The sequence below is a fragment of the Terrapene carolina genome, unplaced genomic scaffold, assembly GCF_002925995.2.
Source record: "Terrapene carolina triunguis isolate 2854851 unplaced genomic scaffold, T_m_triunguis-2.0 Scaffold191, whole genome shotgun sequence".
Classification (NCBI taxonomy): domain Eukaryota; kingdom Metazoa; phylum Chordata; order Testudines; family Emydidae; genus Terrapene; species Terrapene triunguis.
This window is the reverse complement of record NW_020664542.1, coordinates 2124060-2142650: the sequence shown is the minus strand read 5'-3', so window position 1 is coordinate 2142650 and position 18591 is coordinate 2124060. Positions and strand designations below refer to the sequence as shown.

Sequence of the window (18591 nt, the reverse complement as noted above, 5' to 3'; positions counted from 1 at the left end):
TAGCCCCACGGAAGGATCTCAGGGTGTAGCTTCCCAACTTCCATGAGCAGTTGTAGGGTTGAGCAAGGAGCTCAGGGCCTGGCCCTGTAACGGCTGTTGATGGGGATTTAAGAGACGGAGCCAGTGTCAAAGGCAGGCACTGGCCATGGCCGTCGGGGCAATGTGTCTCGCAGCTCTCCCTGCCCAGGGGCTCAGACACAATGGCGATGGGCATGGCAGAAGAACCTGGCTAGATTAGAATAGCACTGAGCAGGCAGCGGACAAAGGCTCCGTTTTTTCTGGCCTGCAGCATGGCTGTGGGGCCTCCTCACAATACCGCTGCCTTAGCAGCAGCATTAGTATCCCACTGGCATCTTCTGCTGATCAGGAGAGCTGCGTAACTGGGACCGAAGGCTGTGTCCACATGGGTATCCCGATGATGCAGATTCCACTGCGCTGTAAGAGGAAGGGGCCAGGATTGCCAGTGTTGCTAGTTGTCTGTCAGGAAAGCTGTCCTAACTGCCTGGGTTTGTTTTGTTTTGTTTTTTACATGGAGTAAAACACCTTAGCACCCCCTTTCCTAGCTGGCAACGTTCCCAAGCCTCTGCCAAGCTCAGCCCTCCGAGAGGCAGATGCCAAAGTTAGCATCCAGAAGTGGTGTTGTTGCAACAGAATCTCAGGTCAGTTCTTGAGGTCAGTTACACTGGGGCAAATCTGGAGTAGCTCCACTGAAGTCACTGTGGATGTGCACCAGTGTAACAGATCAGAATCAGGCCCATTTCTTTGAACTAAATATGGTGGCGTTTTGCTGGCGTATCCCTGGCATTTCTTAAGAAATTTCACCTTATTGTTCTCAAAACTTCAAACATTATCATTGGCATGAGCTAGTCATTCACTCCTTCTTTAATGCATAAATCCATCCTGTTTTCCCCACATGGGCCCCATTTTGGGCCTCTATTGGGGAATTCTCACATACGGCTTAGTGTGTCTGTCAAGGTGGAAGATGGATAAAAAGAGTTAATAAGGACAAAGCAAGCAATGGGAAGGATAGAATAGTGTTAGAGTCAGCGTCTGTGAAAGGAGGGGGGGTGACACGCCTTTCATGTGACATATACACCTGAGCTCCAGACCCCTGGAGTTCATATAAGATTCCATTCTGTGAGAAATGGGACATTTGCCCTGATGCCCTGCCAAATTCTGTTGGGTGGCAGTGTCGCTTCACTCTGTTCAAAGGCTGCCACATTCCAGTCCAGAGGTGGCTGCATGTTGGTGTTAGGTGAGGTGGGTCAGGTGTATATAGAGTTGGTTAAGAGGCTTAGAAGCCTTTGGGATGAATATTAATGCACGGTATTGAGTAAAACTACAAGCAGATGGGGTAGTTCAGGGGCTAGGATGCTAACCTGATGCAAGGAGACCAGGGTTCAATTCCCTGCTGTGCTCCAGACTCCCTGGGTGAGTCACTTAGTCTCTCTAGCCTTGGTTTTCTAGCTGTACAATGGGGATATTAGCACTGCCCTACCTGGGAGGAGAGAGATGGCAGAGATTGTGAGGTGCTCAGATACTAGGATAATGGGGACCATCAAAGTACCATGAACAGGTCCTATTGTAGTTAATGGGTGGCGTGCCCACAGCTCCCATTAAAGCCAGGGCTCAGTGCCCCTCAGGATTTGGCCACATTTGGTGAACTCCTGGGAGTCACTTCAAGCCCCTTTTAATTGTTTTTTTTCCTGTTTCCTCCCCCTTCAGATGTACAACGGGACCCTTAAAAGAGAGACCGACAACCGACGCTTCAGCTCTTACAGTCAGATGGAGGGCTGGGGCAACCGGCACCACAGCAAATCCGTCTGCAGCCCCACCAGCCCCGGCGGCAACTACTGCCTCAAGAGCAGCCGGAGTGAGCCTGACCTGTGCTGCGAGCCTCCCCGGGGCACGCTCAGGAGAAACCAGATGGGAAACCAGGCAGTGCAAAAGGCAACCCTGAACCGCCAGAGCATGTACAGCACCTGCAGCACCCACCATGGGACCGCTCGGAAACCCCTCCCAGATCGCAATCTCTCCTGCACTTTGGGCAACAAGCCGGATGCGTTGTACGCCCAGCCTGTGACGAGCGGCAGGCAGGACGGGGTGTATGGGCATTCTATGTCCAGCTCCAGGTGAGTTCCCACGTGCCTGTGAGCTCAGTGGATTAGCCTAGGACTTCTCTGCAGGGTGAAATCCCAGGAATGCAGGGGCCTCGGTTGAGTGCCTCGCCTGCTTGCCCTGCTACTTTGGGTTGGCGTTCATTTCCCTGCAAAAAAGCACCGGTTTTCATACTGCGAGTCCAATTTCCAAATGGCCAGCTCCTGGGGTCTGATCCTGAGAGGTGCTGGGTACCTGCTGAGTGCCACTGAGTCCCACTGCACTCCTGAACCAAGCCTTTGCTTAGACAGCACTGGCTGATTTCTGCAGGAGGCGAGTAAGGACGAACAGACACTCAGTAAGGGCCTCAGGATTTAGTCCAACTGCAAGTTTGTCCAGAAAGACGACAGAGTGAAAGTACATCAAAATCTGATCCCAAATTATGCTGTGATCTATTCTACTCTGCTCATTCCCTTCCCTATACACAGTATGCAATTCCATCAGACACGTACAAGTGTGGGAGGTATATGAGGGGTGGCAGAGGTGCTTCGTGTCCCAAACATCACTTTCTCTCAAACATCTGCATTCAGAGATCGAGGAGCCTAGGGTGTGCTCAGGAGGTGATGCTCTGCGCCGTGGTGTTCAAACCTGCGTTGTCTCACTAGCCATTTCTCTGTTTGTACAGCACCAGCACAATAGGGCCCTGGTTTATGAGGTGCTGCCTCACTGCCAGGGCTGGCTCCAGCATTTCTGCTGCCCCAAGAAAAGAAAAAAAATAAAAAAGCCGCGATCGGCGGTGGCAATTGGAAAAAAAAAAAAAGCCGCGATCGGCGGCGGCAGTTCGGTGGCAGGTCCTTCGCTCCTAGAGGGAGCGAGGGACCTGCCGCCCCCGAATTGCCGCAGGTGCCGCCCCGCTCCCTTGGCCGCTCCAAGCACCTGCTTGTTAAGCTGGTGCCTGGAGCTGGCCCTGCTCACTGCATAGAATTAATAATTACAATAAAAACAGCAATCACAACAGGATCTGCCCGAAAGCCTTGCCTAATTCAGCCTGAGAGCATGAAGCAGAGGTTGTGAAAATTCCATTTTGGGGGCCAGTTCATGCCCCTTGATCACTGTTGAGTTTTGACTTTTAGCTTTACACACCACTTGTCAATCTCCCTCATTGAAAATTGTTCACAGGTGTTTAGCAGGGTCTGAGACTCCGTGAGCTGGCCTGTTGGCGATTTGGCTTTATGCATGCACAGCCTTTGCTACTTTTACACGTGCAAAATGTTATTCAGTTTAGCCACGGCTTACCTTGTGGCTGGATGGCACATTGCTCAGAGCATGGTGTTGTCCACTGGCTCATTTCATAAACCCTGTAATTGCTTTGGGATGGAAGGCTGCCATTTACATAACTAGATGCAATTCACTCCAGGAATTTCTGACCAAGGAGTTATGGGCAGTAGGCTGAGAGGCTGTAGGGTGAAGAAATACACCCAGTGAACAGTTGCAACAATAAAGATGTTTTCTTCATAAGGTGAATGTTACCTTTAAGTAATTGGTCCCAGCTGGGTCACTGTTTCCCTACTGAAAGAGCTGGTCTACATGGGACTTTTCTCATATGTAGAGAGTCCTGTGGCACCTTATAGACTAACAGACGTATAGCCTGAGCTTTACGTATTAGAGCATGAGCTTTCGTGGGTGAATACCTCATCCGACAAAGCGGGTATTCACCCACGAAAGCTCATGCTCCAATACATCTGTTAGTCTATAAGGTGCCACAGGACTCTCTGCTGCTTTTACAGATCCAGACTAACATGGCTACCCCTCTGATACTTGACTCATATGTAAAGTTACTCATAATTATGGAATGATATGATTCCTTGAAGAATGGCTGTGGTTTTCTGAAGATTTACTCCAGGCAGAACTGCCCTTGTGTCAGAAATGCTCTCCAATGCCAAACATCCCCTGGTTAGGGAGTGGTCCCCTTTGCAGAACCCTCCCAGCTTGGGGCGTGACTCACCCTGCAGAACTGGTTCTGACTTGGGAGTTGTCTATCGTGAAGCATTAGACTTGGCTTGGGAGGTGTCATCCTGGTAGAACTGGTTCTGGATGGGGAGTTTAGTCCTTTTTAGAATTGTACCTGGCAGGGGGGTTGTCCCCCACTGTAGAACTAGTTTCGTTTGGGGAGTGGTCTGTCTGGTCAAAGTGACTCTGCCTAGTGCGTGTTGCCCTCTAGAGTGAATTGAGATTAAGGACACGTCCTCTGTGTAGATCGGTTAGGGAGTTGTTCCCTTTGAAAAGCCACTCTTGTTTGGAGGCTGAGGAGAAGAAAACTAGTTCTGATGGAGGTTGTTATTAACCTGGGTCTGGTTGTGGAGTTGTCACCTGTGCGCTTGTTAGGCTCTGTAGAACTTGTTCTCACTGGGGACGTGCCGTCTTTGTAGAACTGCTTCTGGGCTGGGTGCAGTTTGTTGTAGAACTAGATCTGATTGGAGAGTTCTCCCCCTTGGAGACCTAGGCAGCGTTTTGTTCTTTTGGAAGTACAGGTCTTTCTTGGGCATCTGTCCCCATCATTGAGAGGAGTTGTTGTCCTTGAGGAACTGGGCTTGGCTGAGTAATGGATACTATTGAAGAACTTTCCCTGGTTGTGGCATTGTCCACTGTGTACTAGTGGTTCTTAAGGCGGAGTTTTCACCTTGCAGAACAGGGACTGTGTGGGGCGTTGTCCTCATACTAATAACATTTTGTGTCAGAGAATAAGTTGTCTGCAATGAAACAGTGGCCTTGCTTGTCAAATTGTCTCCCGTGAACAACTGGACATGATTATGCAGTTGAATAAGTGGTTCCCCACTACAGAACTGAGAGTGCTTGAGGTATTGCCTCCTACGTAGAACAAGTTCTGTGCAGTTATCCTCTTGCAGAACTGGGTTCTGGTTGGGAAGCATCCTCCCTATTAGCAATCTCTCTCTGGACTGATGGTCCTCTCCAGAGATAGTCCTGGTTTTGGGATTGACCACACTGCACTACTGGTCTTGTTTTGGGTGAATTCTCCTTTTTAGAACTGATCCAGGTTGATGCAGTGTATAGGCAGGCATTGTACCCCTGAAAAATTGAGCTGGATTGGGGTGTTTCTCTTTTGGAGAACTGTTTACAATCATGAGTGGTCCTCCTTGTGGAACTGGTTCTGATATGGGTGCTATCCCTGCTGTAAAACCATTCCTGGACAGAGAATTACCCCTAATGTAGAGCTGGTCTTGTTCTGAACAATCCCGCTAGCCCATCTGGTTCTAGTTCCATCTGCTGCATCACTCCGTTGTAGAACGGGCTGAGGTTGGAGAGGTCTTGCTGTGGAATAGGGTTGGGCTGGGAAAATGTAAACCCATCCTTTTAGCCCTGGCTTTTCCTCAATCATTCTGAAGCTACCTTGTTGGGGACAAGTAAATGATACAGAGAAAAGAAGAGGAGGAGGAGAAGTAGTAAGAAGTAAAAGGAAGAAAGGGATGAGAGTTGAATTAAAAAAGAACTACAAGCACATATCACAGTGACTCTTAGCAAGAGAAGATGGAAAATACTATTTAACTTTTTGGTATGGCTATGGTATTATTTGCACTCTGGTACCAGGATGCTAAGTGGATTAGAATTGTAAAGCTAGCTATACTGAGTAATCCCTCATACAGAACTGGATCTGGTCAGGGCGTTATTGTATTTCTAGAACTATTCTTGGTTGTGTGTTTTCTCTGAGTTCTTTAGGAGACAACTCTTCCCCTTCTAGAAATGACCTCTCTCTTGTGCAGTACTTTCTGTATGGGAAGGACTCCACTCATGTACCACTGGTTCTGGTTGGGGAATTGGCTGTGATGGAAGGTATTGTCTTTCGTAGATTTGGATTGTGGAATTGTTGTTCTTGTAAAACAAAACCTTGTTGCGGGTTTTCCCCTGCCTTGTAGAACTGGTTCTGTTGGGAAAGTTGACCCCTTGTAGAACTTGTTCAGATCTGCTTGTAGAACTTGGTCTGGTTTGAGAATTTTCCCCCTTGAAGACCAGTAGTTTCCCCACCCCTCCCCATACACCAGGTCCTGGCTGGACAGTTTGCTCTGAACAGTTATCAGGCAGACTCAGTGGTTATGTGAATAACATCTTCAGCTTGTTTAACTCACAGCAGACAATCACCTCTTCGCTCACCTCTGCTTCCCCCTTCACCTGGATGTAAAGCATGATATTCCTGTTCTAAGCCCTGGGGCATGGTGGGACACACTGGAGGCCACACGTCCCAGCTCAGAGACTTTGAGGGCTCAGAACGCGCCTTTTGTTGTGCTTATTCCAATGGCTGCTGCAGCTGATCAGCTCCCAAGTAGTGCCATTTGCATGTCCCTAAATGGAACTCTTTGCAGTCAGTTCCTCTTCCAGTCGTATGGTGTGTCACTCGGTCACTCCTTGCTAGCCATGTTGGCTAAATGATCTGTAGCGACTCTGCCCAGTTAGGAGAAAGCTCCCTTCACTCCAGGGCCACCAGATTCAAACTGAACGCTATGAGCAATTAGTGAAGGGCATGCTGTATATAATGCACGCTAGGAGCAAGGGCATCTTTTGTCCCTCTCCAGCTGGTACACATAAGAGGACAGGAAACTACTACTGCCACCAACTAGGGGAGTCCTACCTTTAGCTGAAGCTGTAGAAGCTCTCGCCTTTAGCACTTCCGGTCCCAGATTCAAATCCCACCAAGCTAGGTCAGTTATACCTGCTCCATGATAACCTGCCAGAGAGGGACTCAGTGTTCTTCTCTGTAAGGACGAAAAGGTGAGTTCTGGTACCCGCAGACCCTCCCTAGCATGAGGACTGCTGGACCTGAGCTGTAGCATGCACTGAATTTCGAAGGGGAACAGTGTCAGCCATAATGTGGATGTGCACTGAGATCTTCTTTCAAGACGTGGTTGGCATGTTTGCTTTACTCCCACCGTTCAGCTTTAGGCTGAAGAAAGAGGCTAAGATACATCTGCTGGGTACACCTTAAAATGTGTGGCTGTTGGTGGCAATGGCACGTGGTGACCCACTTGCCCCCATTGGTCAACATCTCATGGAGTAAATGCTTCATCACCTCAAAAGTGACAGCAGGTGTGGGCATGACCGTAAGTCGTATAGAGAATAACTGACAGAGGAGCACTAAAAATCTGAGCTAAAGAAAAGGGCCACAGGTATCAGACTGGATGCTATGGAATAGGCAGCAAAGCTGTTGACTCGAATGGGATCCTCTGGACTTGTTGCCTGGCCGGAATGCAGTACAAAGCCTGATGCGTTCATCACTGTCCATGTGTGGTTAACACAAGACATCCTGGCAACACTGCCGGGGCTGTGCTATGCTAGCCTGGCCTGCATGGGTTGTGCCTGAAGCGCTGGGTGCTGCCGCCGTAACCACAGCAATATAAATTATTCTTAAAAGTAAGAGCGCAACACCTCACTGATCTGTTATAACCAGCATTGCAGACTAGTCTCTGATGGAGGTCGTGATGCCTGATATAGCTTCTTTCTGGAGATGACTGGGAGACTGAAGAGACGTCAATAGCAGGGAATGTATCTATCCTCTCTGTCCATGCCGATGGAACCATGGGGCAATACCAAATGTGGAGCCTAGCCCTGAGTCGTTCTTCCCTGCTGTAAACTGCCTCTGCAAATGGCCATAGTTCAGACTCTCAGCACAAGTAATCACGGCCTGGTCCACTAGAGGCCAGAAAGAGTCGCCTGAAGTGTGTATCTGTTTCCCAAAGGTAGTGTGATGCCTCTGTTTGTTATGACATCCATCACAGTTGGCCTAGCAGGGGTTCATACTGCAGTCATTCATGATAGGAAGAAAACTTCCTCCTTTCAGTGTCTTGTGAATAGCACACTGGGGTTCATCTCTCGGGTCTTTAGCTCTCAAACCATTGAAACAACTTGCCAAGGGTGATAGATTCTAAGACCAGAAGGGACCATTATGATCATCCAGTCTGACCTCCTGTATGACACAAGCCATAGAACTTCCCCCAAAATAATTCCCAGAGCAGATCTTTTAGAAAAATGTCCCATCTTGGTGGATTCCCCATCACTGGCAATTTTTTAATCAAGATGGGATGTTTTTCTTAAAGATCTGCTCTGGTTCAAAACATGTATTATTTTGGGGAAATTCTATGGCCTGTGTTATACAGGAGGTCAGACGGGAAGATCACAGTGGTCCAATCTGGCCTTGGAATTTGTGAATCTATGAAGAATGTAAGGGAATCCACCTAGCTAGCTGCCTATGATGCCAAAGCTTCAACACTAATTATTTGGGTGGATCAAAGATGAGTGACAATACTCTGAGCCATATTTGAGCTCCTAATGGTTGTGGAAAGGGGCTTGGTGCAAGGGGTTTTGAGTCCTATGTTAGGAATCATTGGGCTTGTGGATATTATCTTCTCTGTAATGTTTTTAATAAACAATGAACAGTGGCTTTCCTAGCTCCTCCCTGCAACTTCATTCCCAGGGCCCCTAGACTCTCAATAACAAAGGAGAAAAGTTTCCATTCTACTTAGTTGCTCTGGTTGTAGAACTTACCTGAGTGAGGAGTTGTTCCCTTGGATGAATTCCCCTGGAGAAAATGGATTCTGGTTGCTGACCCTTTCCACTGTGGAACTGGACCTGGTTACAGAGATTTCCCTCTATGGTTCTGGTTGGGGATGGATTTGTCACCCTGTGGAAATGCCTGTGTGGGGAGTTGTCCTTGAAAAACTGGGGAACTCGCCTATAAAATTGCCCCTGCGTTGAGAACTTCTAGAACTGGATGCCATCATCAGAGCCTCCATCACAGCTGGCACTCATCGGCTGGTATGCTCAGCAGAATGGCCAAAGATTGAATGATCCCCGGAGACAGAACTTTCCTACTTTCCTCTCCCAGTCAGCATGGATAAAGTGGAGGGAGAAACTTCCCCTGTCACAGCTCAGGGCTGTGTCTGTTCTGTTTGTGGAGGGAGGGCTTCAGTTCCAAAGCTACCATCAGCCTGGTAGAGATGGTCAGAATGGATTAGATAAAATGACACCATCCTGAACCTTCATCAAAACATGGCCCAAAGTAAACGTCCTCTGAGGATCCAAAGGTTCAAAGTCAACCTTTCCTGCCCCCATTTTGTATGAGACTGCACTTCTTTGTTTCTCGCTTAATAACAAAATCTCAGCAAGAGGGGCTATCCTTTATGGGGAAACCCTATAGAACTTAATAGAGATGAAACCATTAAGGTACCATGGAAGTTACTCTGGACAATCTATGCAATGTAATAGAGAATGACACCTTTCTGTGGATTGTTTAATAGAATTTAATAGAGGATCGTCTCTCTATATAGAATCTCATAGGTTAATTTAAAAATTCCATAGAAAAGATATAAGTCTCTTTTAGAGTCTGCTGGATTTTCCCATCAGGGATATTCCCTCCATATGCTGAAACCAAGAAACATCCAGTTCCCAAAGACACAATGTCCTGACAGGACCTGATCGTGACCTCATTGAAGTCAACGGTAAAACCCCACTGATGTCAACAAGAGCACAAACAAGGGAAAACATCATGGCAGAAGCTGAACTCTTGGGTGCTTTGTTCCACCAAATCCCCTGAACATTTTAGTCTCACCCATCCTGTGACCTACCATTTTCCACTTGCATTCAGTTAATTGTTTAAATAAAATTAAACAAACAATTGGACTGCTAGTGCTTGATTTTTCCTTGCATTGCACCTTGTGTTGTCATTAGCATTGTGAAGTGGGAGCACTTTCTACCCACTCTGCATAGTGCAAGGCAGGAGATAATCGGGCCCCTCGTTTCTAGAGCAAGGAGGTGCATTTTCAAATGTCTGGGTGGGTTTTTTCCCAGGCTTTCCATCCACCCCACCCCCCACCAAGTCCGTACTCTCTTGTCACTCACCTCGGGATTCTATAGACATCTGCAATCATTCCACTGTCAGTGTCCATCTGCAACTCAACTTAAAACCTCCTTCTCTAGGCTCTTTTTCTGACAATAACATGGCCACAAACAACAATGGCTTTCCTTGAAACAAGCCTGTGATTTAGCACCCTGAATGTTAAAGTAGATGCGTATGATCATGGGCATCAGTCTGAAATCTACAAGAAGTCACACACAGCTTCCCAGCCTTCTTCTTGTAAACAAACTACATTGTTCCATTATTATGGATGTCAATGGGAGTAAGGACTGGGTAAAAACTGAGTCATGACCTGAATACTTGGTCCACCAGGTTTCTTGCGTTCATGGTGGTTGCAGCTCTCTTTGCGTGGACCATACTGCAATATTGATAGATCTGTCTAGATAAACAAACCCATCAGATATAATGGGGGCTGTTGCCTACTTGAATCTGGTGGCATCTTTCAAAGAAGTCATCAGCCTCTAAAGCATCTTGCACTTGCCACGTAGTGACTGATCCATTTCTTTCCCTTCTTTTTGTTTAGAATATGCAATGATGAGTTGGACAGCGTGGCAATGACCATCCAGAAAGCCATACAGCTCCTGTGCTCCTCGGATGAGAAATCTCAAGCCATGGGTGCGTACTACCTCCAGCACACCTGCTTCCAGGATGAATCTGCCAAGCAAGAGGTAAACTAACTTGTTCACGGCTGCATTTTCAAAAGCAGGCTCTGGGTCTGGGTGCCTTCATTTTAGAAGGTCCACGTGAGACATCTGGGGCCTGATTTTCAAGCAGTGCCAAACATCTTTATCTTCCATTGCCTTCAACTGGAATTGTGGGTGCAAACACTTTCTGAAAATGTGCCCCAAGGTTCATTAAGTGAGGCTTCCAAATATCAAGGCATTTTTTCCCAGCTGACAGTTTCTTTCATTCATTCAATTCAATTCAATTCATTCATTCATTCATTCATTCATTTATGAGCAGGTGGTTTCGCTAGCCCCTAGGCTCACAGCAATGAATTCCTTTCACAGGGGCTCTGGTTACTTTAGAGAAGTAGGACCAATTCAGTGCTGAGACGAATTAAGTCTACTAGTCTACAGAGAATCTAAGCTTGTGTGACTGCTACCTTCCCCCAGTCTCATCAACGTGTATGTCACATCAACTCTAGGCTGCCTTAGACTTAGATTCAGACCCACCTCCCCTTACACATCAGCCTGGAATTTGGCCCCTTGATTCTGAGTATATATTACACCAACATACATGTCGCCTATGAATGTGGCCCATGGTTTCTGGGTGCAGGTAAAGCACTATGGAAAGTTGTTATATTACAATTATAAGGTTGTCTCTAGGTAGTTTTTCACTGCAGTAATAAGACTCATGAGGCTGTATCCTCAGGTGATGGAAATCAGTGTAGCACTGCTGAAGTAAGTGGGAGCAAACACTAATTTACCCCAGCTGAGGATCTGGCCCATGGTCATTACTTGAAAGTCTTAATTGCTGACATCTGTTCGTAATAATACCTAGCTCTTTTCATCGGTAGAGCATAGAGTGCTTTACATAAGGGGTATCATTCATTATCCCTGTGTTTACAGAAGAGGAAACTGAGGCACAGAGCTGTGAAGTGACTTGTCCAACATCAAAGCATGTCAATAACAGAGCCGGGAATAGAACCCAGTTGGTCCCAGGCCAGTGCTCTGTCCACTAGGCCACACTGCCTCACTAATCTGATACCCTAGTCATCAAGGCAATCAGCACAGACTCTCTTGACTACAGCTATCAACCCATTTGACTGCCTTGTGAAGAATGGGGTATTTTGGGTCTAGCCAGCCTGTACTGTTTAGGGTATCTTTTCAATTCCAGTTAGTACACACTATGCTGTCTTCTTGCGTTAATGTCTATTGCCGTGGTCTTTTAATACACCAGAGCAAATAGACGAGCTTTTCATGGGATGCTGATCCTTGTCTGTCTTCCCCTCTCACAGGTCTACCGGCTGGGTGGAATTGGCAAGCTAATAGAACTCCTCCGCAGCCCAAACCAAAATGTCCAGCAGGCTGCAGCTGGGGCTCTTAGAAACCTGGTCTTCAGAAATCCTGCCAACAAGTTAGAAACCCGACGGCAGAATGGGATAAGGGAGTGCGTGAGCCTCCTGAGGAGAACTCAGAACACTGAAATACAGAAACAGCTGACAGGTACATGCAAGCAAACGAGAGAGCCTCAGCTGGTGTAACTTAAGATAGCTCCACTGACTTCCACACCAGCCTATAACACCTGGGGATCTGGCTCCTAGACCTCGGGGCCTGAGTCTCACCTGCCTGGCACCTTGCGTTGCCATATGCACCTGTGCAAAGTACAACACTACCAGACCGGCATGACACTTTGCACTCACTTTCCCCAGATGCAAATGACAATACAAAGTGCGAGGCAGTGCAGGATCAGGCCCCTGGATTGCCCAATTTATCAGCTTTGTGGCTCTTGCGCACGGTGGCAGGGGTTCCCAACTACTGGCCCATGAATCAGGTCTGAGACTTAGAGATCACACCTAACCGACCAGGTTTACCACCACAGCTGTGACCATCGAGGGTTTTTGAGCTATCAGGGCCTACGTGTGATCATCTGAGAGCTGGGTCCAGGGCATTCTCAGGGGAGGGTCCCATCCTCTGGCACTTAGTTCCCCTTCCTGGTCTGACAGGAGCTGAGATTTGGGGGTTTATTTCAGAGAGTATTGCACAGTCTGTTTAGTGTCCCAGGCTTTTCCTGAAGAGTTAGGTTCTACTGGGATCAAGTGCATGTGCTAACAGTGGGTCAGCCCGAGTTGTATTTGATTATATTGTACTTGACACCAGGCTCCATTCTGAACTATAGGGGGCCTCTGTGCCAGGCCGGTGTGATGCCTCTACCGTCTCCCATTTAACTGTATATACTCTGAAACTAGAATTTAGAGTATGCCCAAGTCCCATCGTGGGTTAGAGGGCACACAGTTAAATAGGAGGCAGTGAACACTGCCTGAAATACAAGAGGCTTTTGTTGCCTGGAAAGGATGGAGTCCACTGAGCTAGTACAATGCATTATGGGAGAACTAGGTTCAAGACCCTTCTCATGATAATATGGACTAGGTAGAAGAGGTGACATTCTGGGTCTGTACTGGGAAGCTTGGGGGTTTGAACTGTACACACAGCACCACACAGGTTGATCATGTAGTGACATATTGGTTGGTTTCAGATGAAACAACCTTTTCTGTTAGAGCTGGGATTGGACGAGGAGATTGGACCAGAGCGTCTCTCTCCAAACCTGGAGGCTGTCTCAAATGCCTCAGTTGTAGACCTAGAGCTTGATTCTCTTCTTCTTTGCACCAGTTTTCCATGGATGTAACTTTCATGGAGTTATTCCCTAATTACAATGTTAGTGAGAGGAGATTCAGGCCTTCACTGCATCAAGACCTTAAGGTCATGTTTGTCTTGCATTTTCTTTCTAGGGCTGCTTTGGAACCTGTCCTCCACTGATGAGCTTAAAGAAGATTTGATACACGAAGCCCTCCCTGTCTTGACAGATTATGTTATCATCCCTTTCTCGGGGTGGTCTGATGGGGTCAGTAATAGGACAAGAGAAATTGTTGACCCCGAGGTGTTCTTCAATGCTACAGGCTGTTTGAGGTAGGTCAGCAGACAAGCATTGCTCACACCCTTTGTGGCTATGCTTAAAATGGGCCCCTTGTGTTGATGTGTCTAAAACGGATTAGGGAAAATAGGTGCCATATCTACACAGCTGGCAGTTAGACACAAAAGTAAGATTTCCCATCTTTGCTGAAAATGCCACCGTCCTCCGAATGTTCCTTCATAAATAGACTTGGAAGAATTAAATTTTTATTGGTAAATGTCAGTAAACATTGATTTTACCATACACACCCAAACTGATGAAAAATATTTCAATCGATAATAATCTCAATTTACAGACAAGCAAAGTAAGAAAAATGCCTCTTGAGAACTTATTAGAGTTTGATTTAAGGATATTTACTTTGTATATTTTGACATGTGATGTTGACAATTTGTATTTTAAGTTATAAACCTTTAACTTTTTGAATCTCAGCATCTACTGTCATTAATTATTGTCTGATTTCCCAAAATTTCCTGCAACTGCGAACATTTAAATTGATAAAAAAAATGCTTAAAATAAGCATGATTGATATTATCCATCAAAATTATAAGAACATCAGAATGGCCATACTGGGTCAGACCAATGGTCCATCTAGTCAGTATCCTGTCTTCCTACAGTGGTCAGTGCCAGATGCTTCAGAGGGAATGAACAAAACAGGGCAATTGTCAAGTGATCCATCTCCCATTGTTCAGTCCCAGCTTCTGGCAGTCAGAGGTTTATGGACACCCAGAGCATCAGGTTGCATCCCTGACCATCTTGGCTAATAGCCGTTGATGGACCAATCCTCCATGAACTTACCTAGTTCTCTTTGGAACCCAGCTATACTTTAGACCTTCACAACATCCTCTGGCAACGAGTTCCACAGGCTGACTGTGTGTTGTGAAGAAGTATCTCCTTATGTTTGTTTTAAACCTGCTGCCTATTAATTTCATTGGGTTACCCCTGGTTCTTGTATTATGTGAATGGGTAAATAACACTTCCCTATTCACTTTCTCCACACCATTCATGATTTTAAAAAAATACAAGTGAAATTCTGCCAAGCCTATTCATAAAGTTTTCATGGTGTCTAGAGCTAGATGAACATTTTCCACTGAACTCGTTTTGCAACAGAAAATTGGGTTTTTGATAAAATAAAAAATGTTCACAGACAGTGTCTTGCTTCCTTGAAAAGTTTGGATTTTTCATTAGAAAACTTTTTGAATTTTTTTAGCCAAAACAAGGAATTTGGGGTGGGGGATGAGGTCGGTGGGTTTGGGCCAAAAATGTTCAGGTTTCAGCTGAATTTTTTTAAATTTTGATTGCCAAAAAACAAAAACAAAAATTGTTTTCCATTATTTGATGAAAAGTCAAAATTTTCTGCATGGGACTAAACCGCCACATTTTCGATCCAGCTCTAATGACTATCTCTTGCCAGCAAATTCTAGCTGATTCTCTTTTTTTATACTGGATCCTTTCATTCCAGTTACAGTCACTGGGTGTTGGCCCATCCCAGTGTAAGTGTCTGTGTCAAAGTGAGAGGCTCATATATGGGCATGGGATGGTTTTATTTCTTTCTTGGAAAAACCAGAGAACTTCTTAGCATGAAGATCTTCGTCCTGACTTGCAGTTTCTTCTACCAGCCTCCAGCTCCCCCATCACGTTGGGAACAACTCAGTGGGGAGATGAAAAAGCTGTATAATTAGGTACTTTAACGAACTGAAGCGCTGCCTTAGGGAGTGTAGCAACAGACCGCGCCCTTGCCAGACGCGCTAGCTAATGGGAGCTACATTCTCTTGTGAAACTGACTAAGCGGACTGCAGCAGGGACTGCAGATTACTCTGCCTGTCACTATCAGCCCCCAGAGGTCTCAGCCCTTTGAGGCTAGAGATCACTTCTGAAGGACAGTGCGCTACTGCCTCCATCCCTCTTTTGGAGGAGAACTTTCCCTGCGCAGTTACGCAGCAGGATGGTTCTGGTAAGCAGGGCTATCATCTGCTCCATCCCTCTAAAGGCACTGGAGCTCAGATGCGAGGATACATATTAATGGAGAAATGGCAGTATCGGGGGATACTGCAAAAATAGCCATCCAGGGGGCATGGTCAGTCTTCTGCGCACTGGTTTGTCATTTCTTGTGCCCATAATGCATAGCAATGCCATGGAGATAATGCCAAACTTGAGTCAGTTTGGGCCTAAAATGGGTCGGTAATAATGAGGGACATGGACATCTGATCATTGACAGAAGCCTAGCCACTCATTTCTGGCTGGCAGGTGTCTGTGAGCTATTGCAAACCACTCATTTGCGAGCTACCGGTGCATTAAAACAAGACCATTTCATGCCGCTGCTAAAACTCTGCTGTCTGAGCCGACACCTGATCCAGAGTATAGCGCAGTGAGACCATCACCACTTAAATCGAAGTTTTGCCCTTTTTTCTTAAAACCTGGTGTCCCCTGTGTGAGAGAGACGACAAATTCCTGCAATATCCCGGACAAGCCTTATTGGATTACGCTAAACCTTACTGAATTCAGTTAAAGTATTTTAGGAGTTCGTATTGTTGTGAGATCATATGTAATGTCTCTAGGAGAGAGACATGACTCATGTAAACCCTGGGCAATGTTAGGAGCTTCAAAGGAGTCTTTTAAACAATGTACTTTTTGAAGCTTCGCCTTGAGGAGGGGACCTTTGTGTGCTGGTCATGGTGGTCACCTGTCACATGAGGACAAGATAAGAGGCCCAAACAGTAGAAAGGAGGGACTCAGCAAGACATGGGGGTTCTTGTTCTGAGAAAAAGGTGTTATGAACTGATAACCACAGAAAACCCTCTGTGAGGTTTGAAGGACTGGTCACCAGCCCAAGCCCCTGTTGGAATTTGGGGTGATCTCTGGTAAGCTTATTAGCGTGCGTGTAAGTTGTTGTATTGATTTAATATGTTTTCTCTGTAATGCTTTCACCTTAAGAATAAATGTGCTTGTTTAGAAAGAACTGTGTGGTTATTGTGGTATTGAAGTCAATGATGCAACACTGACCTACGCCAGTTGAAGGTGTGCTCCTGGTTCTCTATGGCAATCTCCAGCTACTCATTTTTCAACCCTCTCTCTGGAAATAACTCTAAGCAGATATCCTGCGTGTCCTCACTGTACATACATTGTCTCTAAGGAAAAATCGTACTGGTAGGATTGTTCTCTCTGAGGGGATATCTTCCCTCTGGATTTACCCTAAAAGGAAAATCTCCATGGATGAAATTCACCCCTCTGGAGAGGAACGTGACAAGACCTATACACCATCTAGGTCCCACTCTAATTGTCAGAGTTGAAGTGGGACTTAGGTGGTGCATTGGCCTTGTTCCGTCCCCCTGCAGAGAGGTGAATTTCACCCTATAAAGGCAATCCTTCCAAGCAGGTTGAATTCAAACAGAATTATGTGTGGCGCTCAGTGGCTGATGGAAAATACCCAGCTAATGGAGCTGCTTATCTGTCTTGCTTTATCTCCCTACATTTTATAAAATGTCTTCCTTCAGAAACCTGAGTTCTGCAGATGCTGGACGTCACACCATGAGAAACTACCCTGGCCTGATTGACTCAGTCATGACTTATACCCAGAACTGTGTGGCTGCCAGCCGGCCTGATGACAAGGTACTAGACATATGAGCTTCCCACTTACACACAGTTCATCAGCCTGTGCCTAGCCCTAGCCTCCTAGTAGTACACCCTGAGCACTGAACCTGCACAGCTCTTTTGATAGTCCAGCTATTGAGTTTGGTGCGCAAATGGGTGCAGAGCTCTCTTGAAAATTCTGGCCTACATGTCTCAATGGTCGCTGCTGAGTGCTGAACGCTTCTAAAAATCTGGCTCTGATTTAGAAGTGAATTGGAAGTGAATTAAACTAAATCAGATTAAGGCTACTCTAACTCCAAATAAGAGTGTCCACACAGGGATTTAATGTGGTTTAAATAATCCACTTTAAAAGTTAATTCAGATTAACTTTCCGGAATGTCCCCATGTAGACAAGCTGTAAGTAAAATCAGAGTAAGGACCTCAGAGTTTGATGTATTATATTTATGTTCCAGCAGCAGGGTTTATCCGCCTTATACCGCAGCACATCATTGACTGTCACTAAATATTGTTACAATGCGCATACTGTTCCATGTTCCTCTCTGACAGTAAAACTGTTGTGTTTTTTTGTGGGCTGATTTCAGTCTGTGGAGAACTGCATCTGTATCCTGCACAATCTGTCCTACCGCCTGGATGCCGAGGTGCCCAATAAATACACCCAGCTCAACCATGTGGCCAGGAATGCCTATGTGGACAAGACCCTCACAGGCTGCTTCAACAGCAGGAGTGGGAAGCTGGAGGTAAGACGTGCTCCTGATTCTGGGTGCTTGTAAAATGCACCATTCACTCAGCCCCAGTCACAGGGTTCAAGTGAAGAGTTGCCCTGTCCCTGCATTATCAGGGCCAGAAAGGGGGTCTAAGGAGTTACATAGGAGTCACATGTCCTCCAGTTGGTACACCTGGGCGAGTTGAGAGGCTGGCAGCATATGCCAGACCACACTAGATGTGTTGTCTGTATGCAATAGGTGCATGGGTGCATGCAGATATTTGTATGTGACCGACCGCCCAAGCCACCAGGGATAACGAAGCGTGATTCGTATAGAAAACGCCAGGCTCCTGGATGTCAATCTTTTACTTCCCCTTAGAACGATGAGTATGTTCTACCCATTCCCGATGAGGAGTACAAACCCAGAGGGCCCAGCTGGCTGTACCATTCTGATGCCATCCGCACATACCTGAACCTGATGGACCAGAGCAAGAAAGATGCCACCCTAGAGGCCTGTGCTGGGGCCCTGCAGAACCTCACTGCAAGCAGAGGACTGGTGAGCGCACTCTCTCTCTCTCTCTCTCTCTCACACTCACACCACGCACACACACACACACACACACACACACACACACACACACACACACAC

At 46.5% G+C, this 18591-nt stretch overlaps 1 protein-coding gene across 1 annotated transcript in view; it reads left to right on the top strand.

Moving 5' to 3' along the window:
• The window catches only part of PKP1 (plakophilin 1), a 49528-nt gene that overhangs the window by 18024 nt on the left and 12913 nt on the right, over nucleotides 1-18591 (top strand). The window contains exons 3-9 of the mRNA XM_024224332.1: nucleotides 1726-2132; nucleotides 10542-10686; nucleotides 11979-12186; nucleotides 13470-13647; nucleotides 17143-17257; nucleotides 17821-17976; nucleotides 18322-18498. Coding sequence (XP_024080100.1) covers nucleotides 1726-2132; nucleotides 10542-10686; nucleotides 11979-12186; nucleotides 13470-13647; nucleotides 17143-17257; nucleotides 17821-17976; nucleotides 18322-18498 — 1386 coding nt within the window. The remainder of the gene's footprint in view (nucleotides 1-1725; nucleotides 2133-10541; nucleotides 10687-11978; nucleotides 12187-13469; nucleotides 13648-17142; nucleotides 17258-17820; nucleotides 17977-18321; nucleotides 18499-18591) is intronic.